The sequence below is a fragment of the Sebastes fasciatus genome, chromosome 11 (genome assembly GCF_043250625.1).
Source record: "Sebastes fasciatus isolate fSebFas1 chromosome 11, fSebFas1.pri, whole genome shotgun sequence".
NCBI classification, from domain to species: domain Eukaryota; kingdom Metazoa; phylum Chordata; class Actinopteri; order Perciformes; family Sebastidae; genus Sebastes; species Sebastes fasciatus.
Window position 1 is genome coordinate 2,527,454 of NC_133805.1, and position 16,306 is coordinate 2,543,759.

The window sequence follows — 16,306 nt, forward strand, 5'->3', positions numbered from 1 at the left end:
TGCTGCCTCTGCAGGGCTCTGCGCCGTACCACGGTGAGGGAAGAGCAAATCTTTCATCATGTGAAGGAAGCCCGCTACCACCTGAGAGGTGGAGCAACACTGAAAGAGGAGAGCTTTGAAGTACATTTCCTCTGATGAAAGTGAAAGTCAGTCTCAGAGACAGCAGCGCTGCGGTCGAGACAAGTCTGAAGACAATTTCAACTGAATCCATCAAGTTTTTGTCAACAAAGCAGCAGAATGTCTGCCAAACACTGGTGAGTACACTGTCCTACAACGCTAAAATACACTAAACTAAATGTTTGGTCAAATTTAGTCAAAACCAGATTGTGAGTTGTGATTTGAGATTTTTTTGGGGGGGCAATACAAATAATAATTGACGATTTTATACCATGTAGTTCTTAAGATACTGAAAAACAAGTAACATTTCTTATCAACTGACATTAACCTGACAACAACAACATAAAAATATCTGTGGACTTGAGGCCTTTCAGTTCACTCATCCTGTACAAACTTCCTGTTGTATGTAACTTGACAAGCAGCAGCAACAGTTGTAGAAGATGGTGGTGTTTGAAGCAGTGTGTTGTAGCAGCCACTAGAGGAAAGTATTGTACAGGTTTTAATCCTGACAGCAGCAGCACAGATGAAGGCTTCCATACTTTTTCTTTTTACTCTTAGTACATACTGCAGCTGCCCTTACAAAGTGCATACTGTTGCATGCAGTTTGCAAACAATTGATTACATACTACTTTGACCCTCTTGCTCATATATCCACTGCGCAGAGGATTGTGGGTAACACTTTATAATAACCATCATTTATAAATGGTAAATTGATATTTAATTAAAATTTAATAAATAGTTATTTTACTGTTAAGAAACCGTGAAATTATAATTAATTTGTTTCACTTATTATTAGTAATTTTATAATATGTTATTGTAACAGTTTATTGTTGCACACATACTATTTGATATACTATATTATAAATGTGTTAATGGTTATAAAATGATTTGTAAACCTTTAAGAAATTGTTTGTAAAACATCTATAAACATTACTTCATTAATGGTTAATTAATTTGTTTGTGAACAGTCTATAAACATTATATTGATGGCTGTTATAAAGTTACAACTGATGATTATAATACCTTGTTCAATGCTTAATAAATACTTTGTAAAGCATATATGAACATTATTTAGATATTTAATACTTGGTTAATGGTTAATAATTGGTTTCTGGTCCATCTATCTATGTAATGTTTATAGATGTTACTATTTCTTAAAAGTTTACATATCATCTGGTCATCATAACAAATATTTAATATAGTATATAAAATAGGTACACAATAAAAGGTTAATAAATACTTTACTAATGTAATCGGAATGTAATTGTTATCGTCTCCTATCAGCTATGACACAATATGTAAATTATTACTAATTATTTCATATTCACAAACTACTGATCAATTAACAGAAATTAAAGCATTACAAATAAATTGTTAACATTATTAACTATCATTTCATCGTTAACAGTAAAATAAATATTAACTAAGTTCAATTAACTATCAATTTACCATTTAGACCATTTCAGATAGCAGAAAAATATTTACAGGTGTTTTTGTAAAGACAACTGGTTGACAATAAATAAATAGATATACAGTATGTACACATTAACAACGACTATACAACAATCTTACTTTATCTATACAGGTTAAGTTGTTGACAGAGATTTCAGTCTGGTTAGCAGTGTGAAGTAATGCAAGAGTGTGTGGAATAAATATGTCTATCTATTGATGAATATATTTATATTTACAGTAAATAGACTGACAAAAGATATTAAGTACATTATTGTGTTAGTATTAACTTTAATCTCTTTGCAGTTGTGTCTCAGCAGATTATTGAACACTAGTGACAGTAGGCGAGCAAGTAAACTTTATTTATACAACAGTGCTTAGAAACAGACAAAGATGGCGAGACAAGATGAGATATAAAAACATGGAAACATACCAACAAAAAAATAGGATGTTGTTATTCCACCTGTTTGTTTCTAACCTGTCTCACTGTGTTTCTTCTTTTTAGTGATGTCAACTTGTTCCCAGATCTCAGATATTAACTAGGTGAGTACAAAGTTATTATAACTGAAACAAATGATGGACAAAAGTACTAAAATTAAATGCAAGTTATAATAAATCCGAATGATCCTTGAGGTGCGCTCTGCAGACTGTAGGCCTCAGTATTAATTAAAGCAAGTGTTTGTTGGATCAACATGAAAACTGTTGTAAAGGTCTGAAATAAACTAAAGAGAAAAGTAATTAAAGTAATTATTGCATTGTAGTTATTTTTGTAGCTTGACAGCAATAAAAGGGCTGCGGTTGCTGCTGGACATGCTATATGGTCTACTGTCCTGTTTATTGTTTTATTAATTGTACACAGTTGGTGAACCCAGGACGCTCGGTTACACTACAATGAAGGATTTAAGACATTCAAATAATCAGCTTTGCAAATGTTGCAAAATGAAGGAAATACATGTCACATGTATGTTAGAGCTGAAGGATTTACACAAGGATACACAAAACACTGAATGTAAACAGATTCAAGATTCAAGCCCTTTATTGTCATTGTGTAGTACAACGAAATTAGATTGTGACAATCCTATAGGTGCTAATGAAAAGATAATACAGTATAAAAAGAGATAATACAATATAAATATAAAAATATAAAAGATAATACAGTATAAAAGTACAATATGTGTATTGGCGAGATGACAGTTTTTCCAGATTACAGTTTTGCCAGATTATTGCACAAAGTGTCCGTCAGATAATTATATAATTATTGCACAGCATCAGATAATTATTGCACAAAGTGATCAGCATATGTTATTGCACATATCTGTAACAGTAGATTTACAGTATTTGCATTGCACAAAGAGACCAACGTGTTATTGCACATGTCCGTAACAGTAGATTTAAGTTCTGACAGGTTTTGTTGCACGTGTTCAACTCAGACAGAGGAGATGTCAGAGTTCAGGAGGTTTATGGCAGTTGGGAAAAAGCTGCTTTTAAGTCTGTTTGTGCGTGTGTAGATTGATCTGAAGCGCCTGCCTGATGGGAGAAGCTTAAACAGGTTGTGTCTGGGATGAGTGCTGTCCTTGATGATGTTTTCACAACACGCTGCAGGGCTTTTTTGGCAGCTTTGGTGCAGCTGCTGTACCAGGCTGTCATGCAGTTGGTCAGGATGCTCTCTGTGGTGCATCTGTAAAAGTTGAGCAGCAGCTTCTGAGGGAGGTTGACTCTTCTTAGACTTAGAAGTAGAGGCGTTGCTGTGCTGTGCCTACTACCGAAAACAGAAAACTCCACAGGCTGGTTCACTTCCTCCCTGACTTAAAGAGACAATGGAGAGAACTGAAGAAGACCATGTCTGCATTCTGCTGCTGTTTGTCACCTTCATGTTTAGTAAACTGCACCTGTTTGGTTGTACATTCGGTTTCATACAACTGTAATCATATTGATCTTTTATAAATCCCTGAAATGGTTGGTTTCCACGCTGGGAGTCAGATCTTTGCATTTCCGAGGCTTCAAACAGGCTGCTGAGGTCACTGTCTGTCCGTCTGTCCATCTTTACGCCCCTCTGCTGCCTGCAGGCACCAGCACTTTTGTGTCTCTTTAAAGCCGTTTTGAATCTCTTTTGAGTAGTTTTTGTTTCTCTTTGTAGTTGTTTTGCACCTCGTTGTAGTCATTTGCTTCTTTTTGAGGTCATTTTGCGTCTCTTTATGGTCGTTTGAGTCTCTTTGTGGTCATTTTGCATCTCTGTAGGAGTGAAAGGGCATCAGTGTGTGTTGGACATGATATTACCAAATATTTTATAATAATGATAAATATTTTTATATCACACAGACAAATGACGGGTTGGACAGCAGAAGAGTCCGAAAAGTGAACTGCTGTTCATTTTGTCCAGTTAAGACTGAGCGGTGGCCTCTAAAGCCAGTGGGATAATGGAGGTGGCAGCGCTTGGCCGGCCTTTCAGCCTCGGGATGTTATACGACTGCCGTAAAGACTCACTCGTCCCTGGTAAGGATTTACATGTGTAGATATTTAATGCTTCACAACCACAATTCAGTATTTCAATTTATATTCAACAATGTTTCACACAGACAAAGATCTGTTGATCAGTTCTGCTCCTTTATTCTTATTAGTTATCCACCTTATATCCAAGCCATGAAATCCTTTTAATATTTATTGTTGTAATCACCCAAGAAGGGCTCTCTTCATTATCATACACCCTCTCGGAGGAATTATATAACTGAAAAAACAATTCCACAATTTTCAAGTATGGTGAGCAGGATGCTGAGACATTCACCTTCAATTGAATTTGTTTTTAGCATCTAATCTGTCTGGTATGACATAACAACACCTTCTCCTGTCTAGCTGGTTCTGGACGCTGATGTTTGCTTCTACTTTTGCAGGCTTGACACTGTGGGACTGTGATGCCCTTGGAAAAGATACAAGAGAAAGACCAAAACCTAGCAGTGACTTTGAGATAGTTGCATCTGAATCCATTGCAGATAAATCTTCAGCACTAAATGTCGAAGCATCTCTGAAAGCAAGTTTCTTAGGTGGACTGGTTGAGGTTGGAGGATCGGCAAAATACCTGAACGATAGTAAGAATTAAAAAAATCAGGCCAGAGTAACACTGAATTACAAAGCTACCACAAAGTTCCAGGAACTGTCGATGAATCATCTTGGAAAAGTTAATATGAAGCATGGTGAGGTCTTTGATAAAGGATTAGCAACACATGTAGTCACTGGTATCCTTTATGGGGCACAAGCCTTCTTTGTCTTTGACCGTGAGGTGTCTGTAAAGGAAGATCATCAAGACATTCAGGGTAACTTGAAAGCCATGATCAAGAAGATTCCTTGCATTGCGATAGAGGGTGAAGGTTCGCTGAAAATGGAAGACAAGGACAAAGAAAATGTTGAGAAATTCTCCTGCAGATTCTTTGGAGACTTTTCCCTTCAGAAACCTCCGACATCCTTTCAGGATGCAGTGGAAGTCTACCAAAGTCTGCCAAAATTGCTGGGAGCCAACGGAGAAAACGCCGTACCGATGAAAGTCTGGCTGTTGCCACTGACAACTTTAGATTCTTCTGCTGCTAAACTCGTACGTCAGATAAGTATAAGATTAGTTCAAGAATCCCAGCGTGTCCTGGAGGACTTCAGTGAGCTGGAAATGAGGTGCAATGATGCATTAAAAACCACCACTGCACAGCAGTTCCCACAAATTGGCGAAAAGATTAAAACCTTTAAAGAGATGTGCTCTGAGTTCAGACTGGAACTCCAACGAACCTTGGCAAAGAAACTTCCATTAATCCGAGGAGGAGGAGAAGAGGAGGCTGTGCTCGCTGGGATCTTGAAGAAGAGATGCTCTTCTCCTTTCAACAGCAAAAATCTGAACGAGTGGATGGACTGTAAAAAGAAAGAAGTCAACACATTGAAGTCTTTCACCAACATGATGAAAAACACCAAGATCGTTCCATCTGAAAATGGTCTTCACGAAGAAATTCTCAATACAGAGCATGCTGTGTGTTTTGTTTTCACCTCGCTGGGAAGTGCTGAACCATACCTCTCAACTTTATCAAACTACTTAAAACAAACACCAGACGACCCTCAAGATCCACGCACTCAGGATGTAGAGAAGGAACAATGGTACGCCTCAAAAGAAGTAGCAGGTGTGATGAGGAATAAAGCAAAGCTCTTCAGTGACTTTGCAGAGGCCAACAAGGAGAACAAGAACATTAAGTTCTTGACAGTGGGATCAACAAATGAGACACAGAAAGGTTCAAGCATCTACTTTTATAAAGACGGCTTTCCAGACAATGAGAACTTTGAGCCGCCTTCAAAACCTGAAACGGTAACAGTAGGTGATATAAACCACAACAGTGTGACACTGAAGATTTCACCACCCAGATTTGGAGCAGAGAACATCACCTCCTACTCTGTTGAGTACTGTGTCACTGGAGAGGAAGGATGGAAACAGAAGACAGCATCAACAGCTGGAGAAGTCACAGTGAGCGATCTGAGTCCTAACACAGAGTATATGTTCAGATGCAGAGCAGTGACCTCAGCAGGTTGGGTTGGGCCAGCCAATGAAGTCAGTGGTTCCATTAAAACCTTACCTTGCAGCCCTCCTGGAAAACCTCAAGTTGAACCAAACTCAAGTGAGATATCAGTTAGTTGGGAGAAACCTGCTGATCTTGGACAAGGTGTCCACATCCTGAGCTACATCCTGGAGTACGCCGTAAAGGACAACAGGGTGAAAGAGGAAGAACTCCAATGGAGCCAAATGATGTCAAGAGCTGAAAAGGCGATCATTTCAGGGCTTCAGTCAGAGACAGAATATGTCGTCAGAGTCCGATGTGATTGTGGTGTAGACGGCAGAAGCAAAGAGAGCATCACTGTCAATGTCTGCACAACAACACTCACAGAATTCCTTAAAAGTACAAGCAAAAGGATGAATCACGAGTCTCCCTCAGTTTATCAACTGACTCTGACAGAAGAAGATATGGAAGAAGATATGGACATCGATGGATGCCGAAGGTTTAACTTTGGCAAAGAAAGCACGAGGCAAAATCGCACTATTGTGCTTTTCGGAGCGACTGGATCAGGAAAGTCCACTCTGATCAATGGAATGATCAACTACATTGTTGGTGTGGAGTGGGAGGACACTTTCAGATTTCAATTAATTGATGAAGATCAACTGAGATCACTAGCTGAAAGCCAGACCTCTGAAGTCACTGTGTACAAGATCAACCACCAGGATGGTTTTAAAATAGATCACTCACTGACCATTGCGGACACTCCAGGGTTTGGAGGTACAAGAGGCATAGAAAGAGACGAGGAGATCATTGAACATCTGCGTAATCTCTTCTCTGCTGAGCACGGCGTCAGTGACATTGACGCTGTGTGTTTTGTAGCTCCGGCTGCTTTAGCAGAATTCACACCATCAGAGGAATGTGTGTTTGATTCTGTGCTCTCGATCTTTGGCGAAGATGTGGCAGAAAACATCCGGATTCTGGTGACACTTGCAGACGGCCAGCAACCAGCAGTTCTAGAGGCAATCAATGCTTCAGGTTTCTCATGTCCTAGAACAAAAGGCGGGCTGCCAATTCACTTCAAATTCAACAATTCTGCGTTGTTTGCAGACAACAAATCATCTGCAGCAGACAACATGAGTGATGAAGATGAAGATGTGGGCTTTGAACAGATGTGTTGGAACATGGGGACAAAAGGCATGAAGAGGTTCTTTGTTGCTCTGAATGTCATAGAAACCAAAAGCTTGACAATGACAAAGGAGGCCCTCAGAGAAAGAAAGCAGTTCGAGAATCCATTTGAGAATTTACAGGAGCAGCTTAAAGTTGCGTTAGCTAGGCGGGAGAGCTAAAAGAGACAGCTGTAAAGCTTCAACGTCATAAGGAAGAGATCAACAGAAATGAGAACTTTGAGTTTGAAGTCGCCTTCTAAATGCCTGTTAAAGTAGATATTTCTGGTACTGGATCTCAAAAGTACAGGTGGGAGTATGAGAAGGTTAAAGAAAAATGTACGGTGAAAGAGCTGAAAGAAAAGTACCTACAACCTTCAGAGGCTAAGAAACCTGATGAGGCGTTGGTTGAAAAACTGAGGGCTGAATATTATCGTTTGCACACTCAGGTGGTAAATCTGATGGAGAGCTCTGCTGAGTGTTTAAACAGACTTAAAGAGAGAACACTGAAGCCAGATCCTCTCTCCACTCGAAAGTACATTGACATGCTGATTGATGTAGAGAGATCTGAGGCAAAGTTAGGCTGGAATTGTCGAGTTAGGTACTTACTAGTCTTAAAAAGGAACAGTGAGACAAAGAGTTACTTGCAGTAACTTACAGTTTTCTTTTGTACAAACATTCCTGCACGAGTTTTTGCATGTTCTGTTTACCAAAAAGTAAAAAGCATTAACTTTAAATGTTTAAATCTGCAGCTCTATTAACTCAGCAAACCTGAACACTGAAAATGTGATAGTACTTTCTGTTATGATCATTTAAACATTATTATTTTTACACTGCGCCCAGTTGACATCGTTCAATAGACCCTTTGACAGCCAACATCATGAAAAATGTACGTGCACGTTTTGGCAACTAAAGTGTCATTTTGCCCCAGCCATCCAGACGTGTACGCGAGCTTTAAACATTTAATTTAAACTGCTAACAGCATCAAAATGGCTGGCTGTTCCATGTTCAGTATCTGAATCGATATTCCAACAGCAGACTCACGTTCTACAGAATTCCAACAGGATCACGACCGTTTCAAAGGAACTGGTGTTTCGATTTAACAAGTGACCTTTGTTAACTGGTGATGTTCAGCCGAATGTGTCCTTGGTCGCTCGTAGTAACTTACGTAAATGTTCGGCATAGATAATAAAAAAGTCACGTAAAGTCAATTTTATTTGTATGCCCAACAGCCAGAGCAACACAACCTCCTCTCCACGCTAGATAGATAGAGCCAGAGCAACACAACCTCCTCTCCACGCCACGTAGAGCCAGAGCAACACGACCTCCTCTCCACGCCAGATAGATAGTGCCAGAGCAACACAACCTCCTCTCAACGCCAGATAGATAGAGCCAGAGCAACACAACCTCCTCTCCACGCCAGATAGATAGAGCCAGAGCAACACAACCTCCTCTCCACTCCAGATAGATAGAGCCAGAGCAACACAACCTCCTCTCCATGCCAGATAGATAGAGCCAGAGCAACACAACCTCCTCTCCACGCCAGATAGATAGAGCCAGAGCAACACAACCTCCTCTCCACGCCACGTAGAGCCAGAGCAACACGACCTCCTCTCCACGCCAGATAGATAGAGCCAGAGCAACACAACCTCCTCTCAACGCCAGATAGATAGAGCCAGAGCAACACAACCTCCTCTCCACGCCAGATAGATAGAGCCAGAGCAACACAACCTCCTCTCCACTCCAGATAGATAGAGCCAGAGCAACACAACCTCCTCTCCATGCCAGATAGATAGAGCCAGAGCAACACAACCTCCTCTCCACGCCAGATAGATAGAGCCAGAGCAACACAACCTCCTCTCCACGCCACATAGAGCCAGAGCAACACGACGTCCTCTCCACGCCAGATAGATAGAGCCAGAGCAACACAACCTCCTCTCAACGCCAGATAGATAGAGCCAGAGCAACACAACCTCCTCTCCACGCCAGATAGATAGAGCCAGAGCAACACAACCTCCTCTCCACGCCATAGATAGAGCCAGAGCAACACAACCTCCTCTCCATGCCAGATAGATAGAGCCAGAGCAACACAACCTCCTCTCCACGCCAGACAGATAGAGCCAGAGCAACACAACCTCCTCTCCACGCCACATAGAGCCAGAGCAACACGACCTCCTCTCCACGCCAGATAGATAGAGCCAGAGCAACACAACCTCCTCTCAACGCCAGATAGATAGAGCCAGAGCAACACAACCTCCTCTCCACGCCAGATAGATAGAGCCAGAGCAACACAACCTCCTCTCCACGCCAGATAGATAGAGCCAGAGCAACACAACCTCCTCTCCACACCAGATAGATAGAGCCAGAGCAACACAACCTCCTCTCAACGCCAGATAGATAGAGCCAGAGCAACACAACCTCCTCTCCACGCCAGATAGATAGAGCCAGAGCAACACAACCTCCTCTCCACCTTGTAACCTTGAGAGAGGACCAGATTTTAGTTTTTAATACACAGTTGCTCAGTAATGTAAACTAGGCAGATGAGTAGGTATTTAAAATTGATTGAAGGCTTGAAGCAAAGAGGTGAACCTCTGGTGTTTTTTTGACAACAGCCGCTGCCGCCATTTTGGACTGAAAATGCTTATGTTATTCATAATATTTTATTGTTCAACACAGGCCATTTTGGGTAGAATGTGACAATAGAATAGAAATAATTTTGTTTTACTTTTGTACGGCACTTTGTAGGCAGATGTTTACTGCCGTCTGGCAGTCACTTTCAGTCCAAAATGGCGGAAGCATAGCTTTGCTGCTGTGTGCTGATGTTGCAATGGAACGAACAATTGGCTTTCACTTCTTATCAATATACAGTATGTTCTTTACTGTCACTATGAGCAACCAAAGCGCATTCGGTTGAGAGTCACCAGTTAACACGGTCACTCGTTAAACCAAAACACTTCTATGGCTGCAAGCTATTAAACGTGATGACTACCGCTGGACTGAGGACACGATCAAAAAAATACTCCTATTTGTATCGCCCATTTTGAAACTCAATAAACTCAAAAATCGGAGTCTATGTCATGGTATTTCACCACAGATAACGTAGTTGGAAGCATCTACTGACTTGTATGCTTGTAATTTCTTGCTGGTGTAAACTTACACGCTGGTTTCTCAAACAAATACGTGTATATATCAGGCCACTGAACATTGGGCTATTTGCTAAAGTCTTCTACTTTCTCACTAATAGCACACAGACCTGGAAAGTCAATTTGTTTAGGTTGCATTCGCGATCTTTGGTGGTTATTGTCCTTGCACAGCTTGACGGTCTATTGCACTCCACCATATCTCCATTGCCAAACTGTGTGTGCACACTTACAGACGTCGTTATTGTTTACAAACAGTAAAAAGGTCTATACAGGTTTTTAAACATGAATATCTGCTTCTTGTTAAGTTTTTAAGTTTCATTTTTATGCTCTTCACTTTATTTTCTTTGAGATTTGAAAATGAATGTGATTTATGTTAATTACTTATTATATTGATGTGTATTGAATTATGTTATTCTTGTCCTGTAGTAATAAGGTGGTGTTTACTGAGTAATGGAGACGTTATTACATGATAAACAATGAATAAGGAAAATGTTACTGGAAAGTACATTTAAATCAGAAGAACAAATTTGAGTAAAATGAACTTAAAGAACAAAGAAAAGTACCTGAAAGCCTCAGAGGCTGAGACACCTGTTCATTGATTGTAAAACTGTCGTAAAGCTCCACTCAACAATAATAACTTGTTTTATTTTTGTATTTTTTACATAAAGGTTTAAATATATTTATTTTGCACCCAGTTAACATTGTTCATATTTGTTTTTGCACTGGGTTATCAGCTTCCTGCTTATTTTAACATTATCTATTAAGTTTATTTTGTCTGAGATTTGAATGCATGAATCATTTTAATCATTCCTGATACTGATGTGTACTGACATACATTTTATTGTCCTGTGGGGTAATGTGGTGGCTCCCACTGAAAGATGGAGAAATCATTAACTAATAAACAATCAAGAAATGTTATTATTGCCTCAAGTGTTGTCTGTTGACCTCTAATGTGTCCGTGTGGCCTTCTTTACCTTCTGCAGCTACGTTTTCTCTTCCGGGACCTTCCATGTCACTCGTTACACTGCTGACATTCACTTCAATCCATCCTACAGCAGCGCTGGAGAGTAACTGAGTACATTTACTCAACTAGTGTACTGAAGTACAGTTCTGAGGTACTTGTACATTATTTGAGTATTTCCATTTTCTGCTACTTTATACTTCTACTCAACATCTGTTGGAGACACAGGTCTTAGCTGGTCTGGTTATTAGCAAACATTAAAGATAATATTAATATCAATTACATTAATGTTAATAGAATTATCAATATATATTAATTATAATGTGGGCACCAAAATTATGTTGAAGTTGGTTCTCGCCACAATGCACTTTATTCTAAGTCGTCACAACGTGTCGTCTGTCTGTGTTGTTATGAATGTCGTCACAACGTGTCGTCTGACTGTGTTGTTATGAATGTCGTCACAACGTGTCGTCGACCCAGCAGGATGACATTCATGACAGTACAGTCAGTCAACAGGGAGTGCAACAAGATGACAGAAGTCTCTCATCACTGTCAGTAGTTCTTCCCCTGGCCCCGCTGTTGATGATGGAGCTGCAGGTGATATGAGATCTGCTCCGTACCTGCCCCCCTCCTCATCCTCCTCTGAGGACGTCGTAGTATGATCTGTCTCCCCAGCCGGGTCCACCTTGGCTGCCGCGCCGTCCTCTGACCGCCCTCGCCGTTGGGAACGCAGTCCCGTGCGCTCCCGTGTGGTTATGTCCTTCCGACTAGCCATCCCACTTCTGACACCATATGTCGCGGGCTTCTACTTCAAAACTCCGTACAACATGAAAACACTGGCGTAGTCGAAAAACGTTGTATTAGTCCCTTTTATTATGCCGACCTCCCAAAGTGCAAGCAGCGCCAATATTTACAAAAGGTGAAAAAATAGAAAACAAGCTATGTACAAACACATCAAATAGCACTGAAAATTGAGTTCCTCAATAACTCCATACTGTTCCATTCAGAAACAGGCAAAAAAAGAAAACAATCCAAAATGTAATCTGTGAGTTCACTGAATATTACCTTCTCTGTAACCAAACCAAGACAAGACTGACTTCAGCAGGTCAAGATGACCCCCTTTTAAACTAATAGACCCTCTCCTGGGCAAATTACTGACATAGAAAATTACAATAAACAACATTCTTCAGCAGAGAAGACATTTATAGCCCCTTTAACCTCGGGGTATTTTACATATAAATTCTACACCTCCGTCTAATCAATAATGTTTGGGAACAGAGAAGTGTGTGTGTGTGTGTGTGTGTGTGTGTGTGTGTGTGTGTGTGTCACATTGCAGTTCAAAGTTGAATAGACAGACAAATGTTTTGTCTCATGTTCAGTCGACATAGACAGACATTATTATTACATAGACAAATAGACGTGACATAATTTGGGCACATATGGAACCCGATACTATGCGCTCTTTTTGGGGAGATATTTTACCTGCTGCCTCTGCAGGGCTCTGCGCCGTTCCACGGTGAGGGAGGAGCAAATCTCTTTTCATGGGAAGGAAGCCCCCTCCCTCCTGAGAAGTGGAGCATCACTGAAAGAGGAGAGCTTCTACGTCACATTTCCTCTGATGAAAGTGAAAGTCAGTCTCAGAGACTGCAGTGCTGCAGTCGAGACAAGTCTGAAGACAAATTCAACTGAATCCATCAAGTTTTTGTCAACAAAGCAGCAGAATGTCTACCAAACACTGGTGAGTACACTGTCCTACAACGCTAAAATACACTACACTAAATGTTTGGTCAAATTTAGTCAAACCAGATGATGACTTGGCATTTTTAGAGGGGCTATACAAATAAAAATGTACTATTTTATACCGTCTAGTTCTTAATAGTGGGGCAGTTTAGCATCACAATTGTGCATTTTACGATAAAATCAACAAATGTGGCACAGATGTAGATTTATATGTCATGAAAAGATATAGATATTGGGGCGTTGGCGAGGGACGTGGCAGCCTTTTTCCAAAGTAGGCGCTTAATATTCCAAAATGTTGCAAAGAACTGATTTTATGACTCTCGGTGATTTCCACGGTGTGTTCAAGCTTGTTAGATCAGATGTCAAAAGATCACAGGCATGACTTTTTTTTTTACGTCTTAATTTTTTAAGGTACTTTTTAAAAGCTTTTAACCTGAGAAAAATGTGAAAACCCAATAAAAGGAGCAAGGTCACTTCAGGGTCAAACTTCACCCCCATGCCTTCATGGTAGAATGACAACCTTTAAATTACACATTTAGAACGGCAAGATCTTCAGCTTTCCATCGGTGTATTTATCTTTTCATTCGCAGTAATATTGACAGATATCGCTGGATACATTTCTTGGTTGCCAGTTACTTCTAATCACATTTAAAGCGATGCTGAACTTTGGTAGAACTTTGGGTTGTATCGCTAACTAGCCGTGATAACATATATATGTGTGTATATATGTTTGTGTATATATATATATATATGTATACATACATATATATATATATATACACACATAAATATATATGTATGTGTATGTGTGTAATTTTAGCATGATTTCAAAAGCTAAACTTTTAATAAATCCATCTGATGGTGAAATCTGTTCAGGAAGTGATCTTATTGATCTGTATTTAAGGTGATGTATAGAAGCACGTCAGCACCAATATTTTCGCTGATTAACAGGTAAAAAACTGTTAAAACTGCTGTGCCTGTATCTGACTCTGTGTACTCTTTGTCAGTTGATTAACGTAACCTTAAAAAGTGTGTGACAGCGATCTCACAGTAATACACCCCATGCAGGTGTCCGTGCGCTCCCCGACGTTTGCACTATGCATTCACACCAATCATCTGAAAGCGTGCAAAGGGGCTTTAGTATAGTCCTGTCTCTACTATTATTCATCATAACATGTGACTGATTTGCAGTCTAATAATACTAATAATGCTAATAATCAATTGATCCAGAAGTGACCTTGCTCCTTTTATTGTGTTTTCCTGTTTTTCTCAGGTTAAAAGCTTTTAAAAAATACCCTTAAAAAATAGAGGTAATAAAATCATGCCTGTGATCTTCTGAAATCTGACCTAATCAACTTGAACACATCTTGGAAATCATCAAGAGTCATAAAATCAGTTTTCTGCAACATTTTGAAATTTGATGCGCTTATTTGGCGGCCATCTTGGAAAATGGCTGCCATGTCCCTCAGGGGCCAAATTGGCGGCGCTCCGATATCTATATCTTTTCGGAACATATAAACCTACATCTGTGCCAAATTTGTTGCTTTTATTGCAAAATGCACAATTGTTAAGAACATTTCAGCTTAGCGGCCCCACTATAAGATACTGAACAACAAGTAACATTTCTTATTATCTGACATTAACCTGAAAAACAACAACATGAAAAGATCTGTGGACTTGAGGCCTTTCAGTTCACTCAGCCTGTACAAACTTCCTGTTGTATGTAACTTGACAAGCAGCAGCAACAGTTGTAGAAGATGGTGGTGTTTGAAGCAGTGTGTTGTAGCAGCCACTAGAGGAAAGTATTGTACAGGTTTTAATCCTGACAGCAGCAGCACAGACGAAGGCTTCCATACTTTTTCTTTTTACTTTTAGTACATACTGCAGCTGCCCTTACAAAGTGCATACTGTTGCATGCAGTATGAAAACAATTAGTTACATATTACTTTAACCATCTTGCTCATATATCCATTGCGCAGAGGACTGTGGGTAACACTTTATAATAACCATCATTTATAAATGATAAATTGATAATTAATTCAAATTTAGTTAATAGTTATTTTACTGTTAAGAAACCATGAAATTATGATAGTCGTTTTGAATCTCTTTTGAGTAATTTTTGTGTCTCTGTGTGATAAATATTTTTATATCACACAGACAGATGACGGGTCGGACAGCAGAAGAGTCAGAAAAGTGAACTGCTGTCCACTTTGTCCAGTTCAGACTGAGCGATGGCCTCTAAAGCCAGTGGGATGATGGAGGTGGCAGCGCTTGGCCGGCCTTTCAGCCTCGGGATGTTATACAACTGCCGTGAAGACTCACTCGTCCCTGGTAAGGACTAACATGTAAAGTTACTTAATGCTTCACAACCACAATTCAGTATTTAAATTGATATTCAACAATGTTTCACGTCAAGTCATCAACAACATCTGTTTCCTGACTAGGGGTGGAACGGTTCACAAAATTCACGGTTCGGTTCGTATAACGGTTTTGGGGTCACGGTTTTCGGTTCAGGTCGGTTTATGTTGCAGCGAGGAGGTCATGTTCTGATTTCAACATGCTTTTCATTTATTTGGAAAAAATAAGTAAACACATTTTTGCCTTAATAAAAGTATGGCTTACATAAAGAACATAAACACTTCTTCATTTACAAATCTTGATTGAAAGAATAGGTCTTCTACAGTAATTAGTGCAAACAAAAAAATGCAGCTTTGTTATTTTTTATTTTTTTAACTAAGGCCATACATTGGAGCAGAAGTTCAACCAGAACTATGCTAAAAAACTTAGCTTTTTATCTTCCACTCATTCAACAGCGGCTCATTGGTCATAATTCTTACTATAACAGTTAAGGCACTCAAATACTGACATATTGTCAATAAGAAAAAAAAATTACAAAAATAAAATCCCAAATGTCTGTAATGTAAATGTAATGTTCCATCTTAAGGTTGTTGGTAAATCCTCAACTGCTGCTTCTGCTAGTTTATATTTAGTTTCTACAGGGCCAGCACAACAGACTAACATTCACACGTGAAGGCTCACGCTCTTTGACCATATGCTTTAATTCTGTATTGTTTATGATGGAGTGAGGTCGTATATGCAGCGATAAACACTCTTATAGCATTAGATATTACTTTGGCACAGTGTGAATCTGCAGTGGGAGGATGTCTGAACGCTGCGGGGGAACGGACTCTCCGTCCAGTCTGCTTTTGTTTCGCT

At 39.7% G+C, this 16,306-nt stretch overlaps 2 protein-coding genes across 8 annotated transcripts in view; both read left to right on the top strand.

Moving 5' to 3' along the window:
• The first annotated feature begins 59 nt into the window (after positions 1 to 59).
• Positions 60 to 16,306, top strand: part of LOC141776381 (verrucotoxin subunit beta-like) — a 48,074-nt gene continuing 31,827 nt past the window's right edge. The window contains exons 1-4 of one of the 7 annotated variants that reach the window (XM_074649908.1): positions 61 to 254; positions 2,072 to 2,109; positions 3,886 to 4,059; positions 4,455 to 7,362. In XM_074649908.1, the coding sequence (XP_074506009.1) occupies positions 4,721 to 7,362 (2,642 nt within the window). In that variant the 5' untranslated portion in view covers positions 61 to 254; positions 2,072 to 2,109; positions 3,886 to 4,059; positions 4,455 to 4,720. Of the gene's footprint in view, positions 255 to 2,071; positions 2,110 to 3,885; positions 4,060 to 4,454; positions 7,363 to 13,882; positions 15,422 to 16,306 lie in introns of those variants that run through there. The other 6 variants (XM_074649906.1, XM_074649904.1, XM_074649910.1 and 3 more) reach the window with 6 other exon arrangements.
• The window catches only part of LOC141776384 (verrucotoxin subunit beta-like), a 34,531-nt gene continuing 31,105 nt past the window's right edge, over positions 12,881 to 16,306 (top strand). Inside the window, exon 1 of the mRNA XM_074649921.1 lies at positions 12,881 to 13,088. The gene's annotated coding sequence lies outside the window, so the exon portion shown is untranslated. The remainder of the gene's footprint in view (positions 13,089 to 16,306) is intronic.